This window comes from Parasteatoda tepidariorum, chromosome 9 (genome assembly GCF_043381705.1).
Source record: "Parasteatoda tepidariorum isolate YZ-2023 chromosome 9, CAS_Ptep_4.0, whole genome shotgun sequence".
NCBI classification, from domain to species: domain Eukaryota; kingdom Metazoa; phylum Arthropoda; class Arachnida; order Araneae; family Theridiidae; genus Parasteatoda; species Parasteatoda tepidariorum.
The window spans coordinates 12,744,299-12,760,580 of record NC_092212.1 but is presented as its reverse complement, the minus strand read 5'-3'; the positions used below and the strand labels follow the sequence as shown (position 1 = coordinate 12,760,580).

Here is a 16,282-nt window from a genome sequence, read left to right as displayed (position 1 = left end):
TTTTTATTCTAAGAAGATTGCAGGTGATAAGAACATTGTTGTGAGGGAATGACGCGAAACACTGGGGACAAAGTTTAAAATAGTGCTGTGTTAATATTTTTATCAGAAATTAAATTGAAAATTGATTTTCTGAATTCTACATTTCAGTATTCTGATATAAAAAACACGAATTTGTAAAAAAAAATTTCTTATTTCAGAAGCAATTTTTTTCTTTTTTTAAATCAGCAGTGGGGACAAGTGAGGGAATGACATATTGGTATATTTTAATTACCTAAAATAAATAATAAATAAAAATTGATAATTTTATTTTTATTCTTTTGTTAGCTTGCATTCTGAAGGACACTTGCCCTGAATTTTCTTTTCGTAAGGTGTAAAACAAACATAAAATATACTGGGGACATGAAAATGATTGTTTTTGTGAGAATGACCCATATATATATAATATATTAATGGTGGAGGACTAATGTTCGCTTCACCGATGAGTCCAGATTCAGTCTACAACCTGATTCTGGACGGTTATTAATATGGAGGGAACCTGGAACCTGATACCATCCCAGCAACATTATCGAAAGGGACCATTATGCTGGTGGAGGACTCATGGTTTGGGCAGGAATCATTCAAGATACCCGCATACCCGAAGTTTTCTCCTTAAATTCATTTAAAAATCATTTCTTTTTCGTACTAGATTACTTGTAGCTTACTGTTTAACTTGTTTAAATTTTTACTCGTTACTTTTCAAAACAACATTCCCATACATGTTGATATGTATAATCAAACATAGCATATTTTTTAAGCATAATATTACAAGCTATTATTCAAAAGTGAAATACTAATTAACTAATAATTTTAAAACTTATCCAACTAAGCAAACATAAGAGTTAAGCATAAAAAATATATATTTTCTTGGAAGTTGATACAATGAAGTAGTTTTTATTTAATTTTATAACCGTCGTTAAGATCATTTTGGGTTCACGACTACTTATGTTAAACTCCTTAGTGTTGTAATTTTGAACCCAATCCAGAAGACAAGGGAATTTCTGGATCAAGTAATGGGAGAAATTTGTCTTCATTTTGAACTTCTTGATGGAACTAATACGCATTTGCGTAACATGGAGAGGAAAAACCACGAAAACCTCCCTCGGGACTGCAAGGGAGCTCTAACCCATCATCTGTCTACCACTGAGGATATTTTACGACGACACTATGGTCGATGCAAACCGGGTGCGGAATTCGTATCGACCAGCCATTGCTGGGATTTGAACTGGGTTCACCTCATTGAAAGGCGAACGCTCTATCCCCTGAGCCTAATCTGTGTCTTATTAAAACAATCAATCTTTCCTAGGAAGACAAAGATGATGAAAGCAGTTGGCGAACCAATAAGGGAGCACTTTGGTGCATCCAATTTGTGTCCACTAGCTTGAGAAGACATGACAAAAGAAGAACAGAAATGTGTAACCGAATATAATCCTACTGCATTTTGATAATTAAGTTAGGAAATTTCGGAAAAAAATTGATAAACATTTAACTTGCTGAAAGTTATAAGGGAAGGAAATGAAATCTATTAAATCTATATATGTACTTCCTAATGAACAGTTACTTAGGAAAATAGTATTTTTTTTTCTGAAAATCCATTATACTGAAAAGCTGCAATAATTACAGTTGTTAATTAAATACAGTTGTAATTAAAGGTGCAATTATAATTGCGTTTAAGATTTAAACACAAAAAAATTCTCACCCTTTTCACTGCATTTAATCCATGTATGACAAGCTGGAAAGTGTCCTGCCTCATACAAGTCGTCTGACCTTGAGCCATTTATAATAGTCAAGACAACAACAGTTAATATTAAATTGATTTTCATGTTAACAATGATTATTTACTGCTTAATTTTAATATCGATACTCAGCTATTAATACTCAACTCATATGAAGTAGCTTTAAATACGTAAAAATTAGCTGTTTAAACAATAAAACGTGATCAGAATACATTTTGTGGGTTGAATAGGTAGGTTTTGTTAAAAACAATTTAAAATTCGTTGGATGCGGATCTCTATTTCCCTATTCTTTGTTTCGAATTTTGGATTTCGTAGAAAAATCTGAAAAAGGAACAATATTACTATTGAGACATCTTTTTGATTACAACTGAAACGAAATCTATTATAATTTATTTTGATATTATAAGTTTTATTACATATAAAGAAATATTTTTGTTAATTTATTTCATTTTTTACAATTCATTACAATACAACACACACATTCATTTTCAAGCTTTTTTTTTTACGGAAACAATATTGTTCTTTGTGCATGCATTGCTAAATATTTTTTCGATCGTGATTTTTATCATATTTTCCTTTTTTTCTGTTTAAGGGACGGATAGATTGTTACGCTTTTGTTACGTTTATTTTTTTTTTCGTATTGAAAAAAATAATTGTGGAAGGAAAAGAAAATTATAATGTTATGAAACTTGAATATATTTGTTGAGTTTAATTCGTTTTTATTAGTTTGTGAAACAAAAAACTAGTTGAGTTGACAAAAGTGGCAAGATCAAGTTGAAAAAATTCGTCATACCTCATTTATAAAATTAATAAATTTTCCTATAAGTTTTCATAATAATTTACTGCGATAGAACAGCATTTTAAATTGTTGATGAAGCGGCAATGCTTTTTGTAGTATACATACCAAAGTCACACTTTTTGATGGTTTTCTATTGATGGACCAACATAATCTTGATGGTAACCAACGTAAGTAACCATCACCCCAATGTAGGAATTCGTTCTGATTTATGATGGGCCAACATAAAAAAATATCAAATGGTTTTGATGGTATATTCCTACTAAATCAACAAGAATTTCTATTAAGCAATCATGGAAATGCATTATTGTACCATTATGAATTTGAATATTGTACCATCATGAATTTCCATAGTATAGTAGTAATGAAATGCTGGAATGATCATGAACAACCGTCATTCCAATGTAGGACTTTGGACTGATTTATGATGATCCAAATTCCTGAGAACCAGCAAGAATTCTCTTTAAACCACCATGGAAATGTATAGTTGGAACCATCATGGACTATCACGGATCATCATAGATTGTTGGTTCGTGTGAATCAAACTTCTCTTGGTGGTCAACCATCATAGTATTAAAGAAGCATTTTCCATGGGGAATAGAAATTAAGATGCTATGCAAAATTCATCCTGATCCGTGTGGTTGCGATCCCTGTCGTAATAGCAGGAGAGAAATGCTTGATTAAGGTATGTTAATCAAGGATTGAAATAAAATGTTTTTATACTAAACCTTTCCAGTAAGAGGAAGAGCGTACATAGCTATACATACTACTATATATAGAGTGATAAATCTACTATAACCATATTACTATTTGTTGTTTAGTGATAAACTGGAAGATGTCAAATAAAGCACTATTGCACTGAAACAGCTTTCTTGAACACGTTCACGCCGGGAAAAGTGAAAATACTGGTACGGAAAAAGAGAAAATACTGGTAAAGAACTATTTCAATATTAGATAATGTTCGGGAGGAGTTAATCTATTCTGAACAATAACAATTCACTGTAAGAAAATTGATCACGGCGAAGAAGCAATTCAATATAAAAATTGCATCCGTTAAAAACAATTGGTAGTTATGGATTTTTATTATTCTTGGAAAAAAATAAAAAATGAAATTTATTGTTACCATTTTTTACTCCGGTCCGCTGCCAAAATGAGACAATCTAGCGTGACCCACCGGTGGGTCACCCCGGCGTGAACGTGTAAATAGAAAAAAGGTAACAATCCATCAATAAACAAACTCCAGAGAATGGTTATTCGTAAAAAGCATTTTAAAAGTTGTTATTAAGACAATTAAAATCTTAAACCCTCGAATGCAAGCATATCTTCTTGAAGATGGGAGTCACCGGGGAAAACGAAGTATCGGGACGAAGACTCGGACGTTGCAACAACCTCGATGTTTGCTTGCTTTATTTAGAAAAACTGGGCATCTGGGCTGCGCAGTACTTGCAACGGCAATATATNTTCAAATTGTGTTTAACACTGGAGGAAAGTAAAAGAATGAAATAAATATTGAAACTTGGTGATTGAAAAACAATTCGGTGCAAATATTTAAATACAAAAAAAAATTGCATATTTCAAATCGTGTTGAACGCTGGTGACACTGATGGAATAAAATGGATATCGAAAATTCAAAACAGTTCGAGGCAATCATTTCAACGAGTAAATTATTACTTAACTTCAAAATGTGACATTTCGAAGTTAAGGTTTAAGCGCAAATGTCTATCTTTGTCGACATTCTAGATAAAATAAATGGTAAATAGCTTACTTCCCAGAAGGAAGATAATTAAGAATAATTGTTTGGATATATATATATACAGAGAGAGAGAGAGAATTAGGCTTGATAGAATAGAAGTGTATGGAAGTTAAGATTCTGTGCAAAATATATCCTGTGACAGACAGTTGCGACCCCCCTCGTAATAGCAGGAGAGAAACCCCTGGATAGGGTATAGGGACTAATGTAAGATTGTTTCGATTGCAAGCCAAAAATCACTTATAAATTCTGCCAATACTATAATTGCAACTTGACAGCACGTCACGTAAAAATATACCTTTCTTTTCTTATATGGATAGACCGCGCATGCTCGAGAACTCAAAACTACGGGGGGGGGGAACTTAGATCTTACTTTTAGTTAGTGATATCAATGTAAAAAGTAGATATTGATGCTTATTGATGTTCATTCAACAAACTAACAAATTCCGAACTTTTCCTTTTTTCACAAAAATATTCATTCCAAGCATATACATTCATTTCATTCTTTTCAAAAACTTTTACACAGTTATAAGTTAAATGTTTTAGAACTAAACCTTTCTAAAAAAAGGAAGAGCTTAGATTGATCTTCCTTTCTCTAGATGTTTTATTGCTGATAAACAATTGGCATGATAGCTGTGATAAATAGTCTTAAAGTCAGTTCGATTTCAATTATTTCGAGATTTAAAATCATGTATTCAAAGATGAAGAAATATATTTATAAGCTCTTGTTGTAAAAGTGACACAGATTTTAATTTTTAACTCATACATGTTTGCATATTCAGGTTTTAGGTATTTTGGGGTATTGTTTAAAATTTTTACAGAGATAAGTATCGAGAGGTATTTTTTTAATCCTAAAATCATAATATGTTTAGAGCAACGTATGCCAACATTGTAAATCTAAAAAGAAAGTGCTTTTATAACTTATGTTTGTCTGCGCATTTATCACACATATTTACTTCAGTACATAAACTATGAGGTTAGTAAACTTTAAGCTAGTATTGGATTTCCCCCATAATTTTGTCTGCCTATTTTATCTGTTAAATTAAAAAAAAGAACTATTTGTTACGAAACTGTTTTGATGGCAACACACTTCGAAATAATGAGAGATACATTTTTTTGTTTTCAATATTGCATGTGAATAATTTAACGTAGAGGAAGGAAATATATTATAAAATTGTCCAAAATTATTTGCTATCGGTAAGAAAAAATGAGAGTTCGCGGGTTCGAACCCCGTCGGCCGAATACTCCCCGTTTAATAAATAGTGACTGATACACGTTAAATCTGTCGAGTCGCAAAGTCCTCCATGTTCCCATAACAAATCCATACCTCTGGGGGTACTGGATTGGAGATTGAGCGTTCTCTGATTCAGTTCAAAATTACGATTTGTGCATGAATGAATGGTTGTATGAATGGGTCCGCATCATAAACGGGTTTGACGTATGGTGTGGCAGAAGTCGAGTTCTTGGCCATAGATGGCGTCACTGAAAAAAAGAGAACAATGGCACCCCTCTGCCTAAACAGGCTTACAAAAGCAAGCAAGCAAGAAAAAACGAAGTGTGAATGGAATTTAGAAATGGATTAAAGCAATAGATTTTCGTATTTTCAATATTACCTATGAACTACTCGGCCAATTGCTAATAAACCAACCAATTAATAATTTCAAACTGCAGAAAAAAGCATTATAAATAGGGGTGTTTTCTTTCTTGAGTTTCCAAAGTGCATTCTGACAAGCGGACAGTTTTTTCACTTTTATATAAAAAGAAATCATTAATATTTTAAACTAAAGTAAGATTATTAAGTAAGATTTTATTTTACAACAAAGCCGACCCAATCGTGAGTTTACGATTATCAATGTTCAACTGCGTAGCCTAATTAAATAAAAATTATTATTATTATTTTTTTGTTGTTAATTTTGTGTTACGGTCTAAATGAGAGCAATTGTGTTTCTAAGGAGATTTTATTATATAATTTTTAATTAAAGGTTTTATAAAATAACTAATATAATTAAAGGTTAATAATATAATTAAAGGTTTTTATTTCGGTTCTTCAAGTGATGTACCGCAATTGTTTTTAGACAATGCTTGCTTTAAAAATGAAAAAATTTTACGATTTTACTTTCATACTCTGAATTATAAATGCTAAAAGATTTAACTAATTTTCAAAATGTAAATTAACACGCAGTTGTATAGTTTTCAAAATCAAAATCTACACGTAATTTTAAACACTATGTAAGATATATTCCTCGTGTTTCATCAATGTAATTTAATGTACTTTCGCAAGACCAACTTGAAATTTTGATAAATTTATGAATTTGCATTTTTAAAAGCCAAAGGGAAGTTTTTATTGTTAAGAAGTCTCTTTTAGTTAAGAAAACTGAAAGGGAAAATACATAGAAAAAATTTATAGAAAGTTAAAATTGTTCAGCTTCACAATAGAAAAAAAAACATTATACAATGAAAAAAGAGTACTTTGCCAAGAAAAATAAGTATTTAAAAAGTATCATAAATACTCATTTTTACTTCAAAACAAATTATTTTACAATATTTAAAAAAAAATTAAATTGCATGTTTTACGAGAGAAAGCTTGAAGTCAATTTCCTAAAAACCATCTTTTGAAAAGAATCTGCATAAATATATGCATGAAGTTAAACATATTTTCCTATCATTAATTCCTAGTTATAGATTATAAAGGATTAAAAAACATTTTCAAGTATTGTCTCGATTTATCACGCAGTTCCTAACAATGATAGCAGCTATTTAAACAGTGCGCCGTGCTTTTATTATAAAGAATTTAATACAATTGAAAAGAAGAAACATTATTATTGTTCCATTAAAAATTATTTTTAGGAAACAAACATCACTGATATAACTTTTTAAAAAGTTCAAAGCAATTGTAACAGTGCCTAATGCTAAATCTATTAGAAGAATACATTTTTATACGTCTCTACAAAATAGAATTAGATAAACTTTTTGAACAATTTTGGGGATTTGTGGCTAAAGTTGCCCTTTGGACCAACTGCTCAAATTTCAGAACTTTAAAATTCTTGAGTTAGAAGAGAGACACACAGACGCACACAAAAATTCTTCCTTTTTTTAATTAAGAAAGTTTTTTCAGACAACTGCTTAAACAGTAGTGTATAAAAAACTTTTCTCTTAGGACAGGAAATATTTAACTTCAATAAGTTGATTGCAAATATTTTGAAATGAAAGTCATTTTTTCAATTAAATTTAAGAGTACTTAAATTAAATTTAAAAGTTTCATAAATTTCCAGACACTCTTTGCTAAATGAAAGTTTAAAATCAGAACGGGTATGCCTCTTACATGTCCCACTAAGAAATCTATTTTTAAAAAAAATTGATTTAACTATTCCCTGTATGAGTTATGTTACACTAGTATACTCAAAATAGCAGTTTATCCAATATTTTTAAATTCATTTATATTTTTTACATCATAAATAATAAAGACTTATTTTAATATCAAAGCAACTATGCGTTCATTTTCGGACACTTAATTTTGCAATAATGAATTATTAAAAGTCAGAATAAAAACGATATTTTTATTCTGATATGATTTATTGATTTATCAGAGTGGTTTGGCACACATATTACTTTAATTATTAGAAATTAATTACTTTTACAGAAAAGAAACCAATGTGAATGGTAGAGGAGGAGATTGTATTTCAGATAAAAAAAGAAAAAATAAAGGTTTTCGCTCTTCTTTGAAAAACCTTTTTTATTCTTGTTGCGGAAGGAAATAGATTTGAATGAATCGAAATGTATGTAGAGTTGTTGCTGAAAGATGATAAAGATTATGAGATACTTAAACGAAAAAAAAAAAAAAACTATATTGCAAAAAAAACTGTACTTAAGAAAATTAAGTCGATTAATGCAAATGACTTAGATAAGAAAAGAGAAAGAAAGGATTTTGTTCTTTGAGTTTCCANTAAATGAAAAAGAAAAAAAACTACATTGCAAAAAACAAAATGTACTTAAAAAAATTAAGTCAATTAATGCAAATGACTTAGATAGAAAAGAAAAAGAAAGGGTTTTGCTCTTCTATGAAAAACCTATTTAGTTCATGTCACGAAAGGAAATAGATTTGTATGAATCGAAATGTATGCAAAGTTATTTTGCTGAAATGATTATAAAGATTATGAGATACTTAAATGAAAAAGAAAGAAAACTATATTACAAAAAAAAAAACTTTACTTAAAAAAAATAAGTCAATTAATGCAAATGAATTAGATAATAAAAGAAAAAGGAGGGGTTTTGCTCTTCTATGAAAAACCTATTTAGTTCATATCACGGAAGGAAATAGATTTGAATGAATCGAAATGTAGAGTTGTTGCTGAAAGATGATAAAGATTATGAGATACTTAAATGAAAAAGAAAAAAAAACTACATTGCAAAAAACAAAATGTACTTAAAAAAATTAAGTCAATTAATGCAAATGACTTAGATAAGAAAAGAAAAAGAAAGGATTTTGTTCTTCTATGAAAAACCTATTTAGTTTATGTCACAGACGGAAATAGATCTGTATGAATCGAAATGTATGTAGAGTTGTTGCTGAAAGATGATAAAGATTATGAGATACTTAAATGAAAAAGAAAGAAAACTATATTGCAAAAAAAAAAACTGTACTTAAAAAAAAATAAGTCAATTAATGCAAATGACTTAGATAAGAAAAGAGAAAGGAAGGATTTTGCTCTTCTATGAAAAACGTATTTATTTCATGTCACGGAAGGAAATAGATTTGTATGAATCGAAATGTATGCAAAGTTATTTTGGCTGTAAAGATTATAAAGATTATAAGATACTTAAATGAAAAAGAAAGAAAAATATATTGCAAAAAAAAACTGTACTTAAAAAAAAATAAGTCAATTAATGCAAATGAATTAGATAAGAAAAGAAAAAGAAAGGGTTTTGCTCNTCTATTTTGTTCCTGTTGCGGGAAAAAATAGATTTGAATGAATCGAAATGTATGTAGAGTTGTTGCTGAAGGATGATAAAGATTATGAGATGCTTAAATGAAAAAGAAGAAAACTTTATTGCAGAAAAAAAAACAGTCCTGTAATTAAAAAAAAATATGTCAACGAAGGGATATTCATGATTAATGAACAAAAAAATTAAGTCAATTTATGCAAATGATTTAGATAAGAAAAGAAAAAGAAAGGGTTTTGCTCTTCTATGAAAAACCTATTACCTATTTATTATCTTCTATGAAAAACCTATTTAGTTCATGTCACGGAAGGAAATAGATTTGTATGAATCGAAATGTATGAAAAGTTATTTTGCTAAAATGATCGTAAAGATTGTGAGATACTTGAATGACAAAGAAGAAAACTTTATTGCAGAAAAAAAACAGTCCTGTACTTAAAAAAAAAAAAAAATTATGTCAACTGAGGGATATTCATGATTAGATAGATATGATACCGCTGAAGGGATGTTAAAGATTAGGAACAACAAAAATGAAGAAGGAAAAAACTGTATTACATGAGTAGCAAATAAAAAAAAAATACTATTTTGTTCTCAAAAACTAAAATAAGCTAATTTTTTCTGCCACAGAATACAAAAGTTAAACTGGTTGGAATTGAAAAATAAGTAACGTTGTTTGGTGAAAAAAGTGTCTACGATTGCAAGAATACCTTAATTGATAAGGAAGAGAAACACATTGCAAATAAACCTTTCATAAACCCTATGTTGTCCTTCTCAGAAAAAGCAATCGGCTTGTATGAATCAAATGGATAGATATTTTTGAAATAAAAAAAGATAGCGAGAACTTTAATCATAAAAAACTGCATTACTGGTAATACAATAAAAAAATAGTTTCATTCTGCAAAAAAAAAAGAAAAAAAAATTGCCTGTGCCAGAAAAATTATTGAAAATTTAACATTAAATAACAATAAAAAAATTTAACAATAAACTAAAAAAAACAATAAAAATATTCACTTATTAAAAAAAAAAATTCATTGGGTGCGATTATAGATCCACCTCCTCATGGTGTACCCCGGAAACGTTTCGACGGCTAAGAGATCTATAACTGCAACTTCATCAGTTGCTTCTCCCCTGAGATTTTTGACCAGTTTATTGCTTCATTAAAATGCTGCTGACTTCGCCTTGCTTAAAAGGCTTGATTTGCAACAATCTTTCAGGAAATATTAGATTTACATTTTCCCATGACAGGAAGCAAATTTTCAGGTGAAAACTTCTGGTCGTCCAATTCTCTGATTATCAATTATGTTTATTACCGAAGTATAGACAAATCACCTGTTAATTTTAACAAACATAAAATAATATCTATGATCTCAATTTTACACCATAAAATAAATGGACAATATTGATGATAAGTATGAAATTTTTGTATTTTAAAAATAAAAAGGCGGATCATTTCTTCTGAATCTATTCTTTATACATTCCTCTATCAGAAGATCTCTCCATAATCTCCTAATTTCTGAAAAGCCATTCTGATTGAAGATTTTAATGTCCACTCCAGGCAGTGGGGCTACACTGATCTCAATCCTGCAAGTTAAAAGGCACAGAACCTCTGGACTGTGGTCGTATTTCAGAAAAGAAAACTGGCTAAAATTTCATACTTCATATACATTTTCTTAAAATTATCAATAAAAGGTTTTTGAAGACACTGATTAAAAATCTGAATTTAGAATTTATAAATGGCTGTGTTTAAATGCTAACAAATTGCCTAATTAACCATTTGATATTATTTAAAAAAAAGAGTAATTTTATTTTCTTCTGTAGATTTTTTCCGTACATTAGTTCATTAATCAAGTTATGTTTAATTTCGGAGGGAGTTTCATCACCAAAACTACGCCACTATGTTGATATCAACTCATTCAATATCATTTTTCCATTTCTTTATGATAAAAAACGTGGATAAAGAGGTAGGTGTTGAAAGACACATACCTCGATCTAAAGCTCCTCAATAGTGAGAGTGAAGCTGCCCGCCATTATGCAGCAAACATGTTCGCTAGTTACGTAGTGTTAACATTGGCGTTTGAATTTGAAGCCCATTTAGATACTTAAAATTGTTGATATGGGTAATTGTCCAGGAATGAATTGAACGAACGGTTTAAAAAAAGAACTTTCCATTGTTAAGATTTCAATCAGATCTCGAAAGGAAGAAGAAATGGGTAATAAAATGCAAGAAATTTAACTGTGAGCCTGAACTCGGAGCTCGATTATGTGAGGAAATTACTCTTATTTATAACTTAAATTTATTTACTTATATATGCAGTGTATAAGTGACCTGAAGTTGATAGAATTTGTTTTCTGAATGCTTGTTTTCGCCTGTTTCCTTAAAAATAAATGAGTGAGTGATTTTTCTGGGTAACTTGAATTGTTTAGTTCTAACTACGTATCAAATATAAGAATTTTCAATGCAAATTGCATGTTTTAAGTGAATATTTATTTGAAATATGACCTTTAAATAGCATTTAATAATTTATGTAACAATTTTGAGTATTTGTGTGGTATAAAACCCAGTAAATAAAGGCAAGATATTGGCTAAATAAATATTCGCCAAGCTTATCTCAAAATCGCCAAGTTTTGCATTCCCTTTTAAGTATTTCCCTTTGTTTGCTAAAAATAAATATTTACCTATTTCTAAATGTATTTCACTTTGATTTACTTATATATCAGAAAGATAGCTTTTTCATCCTCGTTCATTTATTTATTTTAAGTTACGTATCTGTTAAGTTACAAACTGTTTGATTAAATTTATAATAAGAAATCTATTTCATATGCGATCTTTCAAACGTTTTTAAATCTACAAATGTTTCTTTTTTCCTTAGAATTCTTGTGATAAAACATCGAAATAACAGTTCACACGCATTTTTGGACTTATATATATATATGACAGTCACTGTCATATATATTTACAAGTGACATTGGTGACTGACAGTCACTAATGTCACTTGTAAATTACGCACCACTCTAGTTGAAAACTCTTTCAATGTTAGTAATTGCGTCCATTTATTTTTAACTGTTAAAAGACTTCGAGCGCAAAAGGGTTTATTTAATACTTCATTTCCTCGTCGGTCGTGTTAACAGCGGTTACCGTATACTCGACCTTTTATGTAAATAAATATTCTCTTATTTAATTTATTGGATTGTTATAAAATTGAGCGAAATTGGATAATAATTATCATTTTTATTTTAAGAAATTACTGGTAGTTATGTATTTATGAAATAAATATTCCGTGGTTCAAACAATAACATGGGAACTAGATAGGGAAAAGTGGGAGGGGCCTAAAGGTTCCGCCCTCTCTCTTCTTGTACTGCACTTTTTTGAGATATCAATGTCCAATTTTCCTAATTCTGAGGAAATATCTGTTTTGTAGTCTACGGAGAACTTTTAAATTCTTAACTAGAGGAGCTTTTTCAATTGTGGAAGGCTTCTCGTCTTTGCAGGAATTCTCGGCTGTGGTCTCAGGAAGGGTCGAGGGGGGGGGGTAGTCTCCGGCTGTTTAAGTGATTTAGAAGAAGAGCAGTTTCTAGTCTGAATAGATAGGTTTTCAGTGTTTTTCTTGTCTTGAATTTGCTTTTTCTTCTTCTTTTTTCCCTTCTTAAGGGGAGGCTCTATGTTGTTGCTAGTCAGAGGCTCTGTATCAGGAGCAGAACCTTCGTCACTCGGTTCCATATTCTGAACAGTCTCTTCGAGAGTCGGATTTTTCTAAGTCTTTGTCTTTCAGTTCAGTGATAGGCTCCGGATCTTTTTTAGCATTATTCACGGGTGTATTTCCGCTGTTGGCAATCTGATGTAATTTTCTAAGAAAATCTGGATTTATTGTCATTCTGTATTTCCCAGGAGTCGAAAAATCTGATGATATGGATTCGTCGACGGGTGAAGTAGCCTGAAAGCCGCCGAGAGGTGAAACATTTCCTCCGCGAGCTGATCGATGACAGGGCACGTTTCTCCTGTGATATACTTGAATCGTACATGATGATGATATGGAGCATCCTTTCCTTTATTTAATAAAACAGGGCACCTACCTGAATCAGAGATGCCAACTGCTCCAGACACGCCAAAATAATTTAAAAAAACAGTAAATAACTACAAAGTAAATTTTTCAAATATTTGAGTATTTTTGCTTGCTTTTTAAAAGGCATAGCATGACATAAGCACTGCGGAAACTAATACTTGGTGCACCGGAGTACCTGGCCAAAAAGGCCACCTCCGTAAATTATATGATTACAAACTGAATCAAAGGCCATTGATATTAAAATTATTTGGGTTAGTAAACTTAATGTTAGTAGTTAAATAATATTGTGGAAAAGAAGATAGAACGGGCATAACGCAGACAGGTAATAATATAAACAATAAAAAAAATTAAATTATTTATTATAAATCATTATTTATTTTTTATTTATAATTATTGACAAATAAGCAGTTAGTGTTTAGCATTGTTAGTAGTTGTATTAGTAAATTGAATCCGAATGAGCCGCAGTAATTCCGGGAAGGATTAGGCCAATCCAATAAGGTGGAAAAGGGTAATGATGATAGAGGAGATGAGGAGCCAGTCAGGGGGATAGAAAAATCAGCAATACGACTCAAACGATGTCTTGGAGATTATTATAGTAGTGGAGAATTGCCTTAGGTCGTCTCCTGCACTTAGGGTCATCTGGGTCATAGTTAGAGGAAGACCATATAAGGTGGTTGGAGTGTCCAGTGCTCTTAAGAAAACACATAAGAGAACTATTTTTTTATAAGTCAAGAAGGCTAGCCGTACAGGTGTCATTACGGATATTTTTTATTCCTGAAATACCAGGGTGAATTTGTGATATTGCGGAGGGTTTTGTTATAAGCACTCTGTAAGAGTATAAGATTTGTCTTTGCAGCCCCCCCCCCCGAAGGCGGTTGCTGCATATGTTAATAGGGGGGTGAGAAGCATTTTAAGAAACCTGTTATTAGTGCTGAGGGGAGAGTTCTTTTTTAGAATAGGATAAAGTGCATATTTTGCAGCTATGAATTTACTCTTAATGTTTTTAAAATGATACTTGAATGTCAGGGTTTTATACATAATGACACTTAAGTACGTGGCCTTCGTTTCCCATTTGAAAGAGAAGTTGTTATCAATGATAACATCCTTCTTGTAGGTCCTTTTTCTGGTGAATAGCACCGCCTGAGTTTTGTCGATATTGAGGGCAAGTTTCCAGTTTTGGAAGTAGTCAATGATGGTGAGGAGATGGTAAATAATATTCCTGTTGATATCGCTGATATACTTGCTTTGTGTGGCAATGGCTGTATCGTCAGCGTACAGTGCAGTCAGAATACCAGGATCTCTAGGGATATCATTAATAAAAATTAAAAGTAGGAGAGGTCTTAGTTTGCTCCCCTGGGCAATACCGCTATTAATGGGTCTTAAGGTTGAGAAAAAGGTGCTGCAGTTGGCCATGAACTTTTTGTGTGTTAGGTAGGATCGTTTAACTACAATAAGTGGTCTAGGGAAATTGTATTTAATTAATTTATAGATAAGTGAATCGATCCATACCTTGTCGAAGGCTTTTGCCAACTCGAGAAAGACGGCACCTGTGTGTTTGTTGTGTAGCAGGGGTGAAAGCGAGACGGAAAAGAGGAAAGGCTGGTAGTAAAACCATTTCAGTTATTCTTAGTTTTGAGGAGGAGTTTATTTACTCTTTTTTTAAATTTTTCAACAATATCTACTTCATCTTGGAAAAGAAGCAGTTTTATATATATGCCAGAATTATAAAAGAAATCTTGATAGTTACAGATATTTCATTTTTTTCGAAAAAAATGCTGGAATGAAATGTTTTACGTACCAGGTTTTTCTCTTTTCCGTCTTGCTATATAAGGGCTTTCACCCATGTTGTGTAGCCATCCCAAAGAACTTATACGCTTCGCGTAAAGAAGGGAAACTTCCTATACTATCAATGTTAAGTCGTAAGGATCTTTCCCCCAACTTGGGCGCTGAAGGTGTAATGCAGGAAAGCCACCGTTAAGAGCGATTGAAAAACGGGCGCAGATCATTTGATTTTCACCCAATGCACTCATATTTTCTCCGTTAATTATAATCGGATTCGATTTTACTTTTAAATATTTTTCAGTTCACAAATTTAGCAGAATTATAATTTATTTTAAAGTAGTAAATATTTATTTAACTAAAGTAATTTATATTAAAAAACAATAATTCATTAAAATTTATTTCCCTTTGAAAAAAAAAACTTTTTCGCTTTGTTAATTTTTCCATGTGTGTATATGTATAAGAAATGTGCTATATATAAATAAAAATTTTCAATTATATATATACTTAGAGTTTTAAAAAAATAAACAAGACACTTGTTGCAGTATTTGTTTTATCTTTATTAAACTTATCTAAAAATATTCATTTTGGTTATATATTTTAAGAATATACTTTTCAATAAAAAAAAATTTCCCAAATAAAATTGTATACATTTTATACAATAAATAAATATTAGAGCAAGTTTATGAAATAAATGGCCCTGGCACAAAAATATTTTAGACCTATAATGTGTCATAATGCTTAAAAACAAACTAAAAAACTTCACATACAAAAGATAAATCATTTTTAAGATACAGTCCCTGGCCAAATTATTCGACGCACTTTAAGATTCTATGTAAAATTATAATTATCAGGCAATACTATACAGCTTTATTGTTTTTACGTAGCTGAAACCGGTTTGCACTTCTTTACGTTAGTGTATCAGTTGGTTAACAATGAAATGAAATACGTTAAAAATAAATACAAATAGGAGGTGAATGAAAAATCTCCTGAATAAAAATCTATTTGTATGTTTAATTATAAAAGTATTAACATGTATATTAATACTTTTATAATTAAATACATTATATTAATAAATTAACGCGTATGTTTAATTATAAAAGTATAGTATGTAAACTCGTGCAAATCATGTCATTATTAAAAAACTACAGTGCGTCTATTAATTTGACCTAATTATTATAATATA

General features: G+C 30.5%; 2 protein-coding genes across 2 annotated transcripts in view; one reads left to right on the top strand and one right to left on the bottom strand.

The window, feature by feature from the left end:
* LOC107452410 (uncharacterized) overlaps nucleotides 1-1,899 on the bottom strand; it is a gene marked incomplete at its 3' end in the record, with an annotated part of 9,062 nt that extends 7,163 nt beyond the window's left edge. The window contains 1 exon segment of the mRNA XM_071185021.1: nucleotides 1,736-1,899. Within this exon segment, the coding sequence (XP_071041122.1) occupies nucleotides 1,736-1,859 (124 nt within the window).
* The window catches only part of LOC107453025 (uncharacterized), a 188,618-nt gene that overhangs the window by 15,661 nt on the left and 156,675 nt on the right, over nucleotides 1-16,282 (top strand). The window lies entirely within an intron of this gene.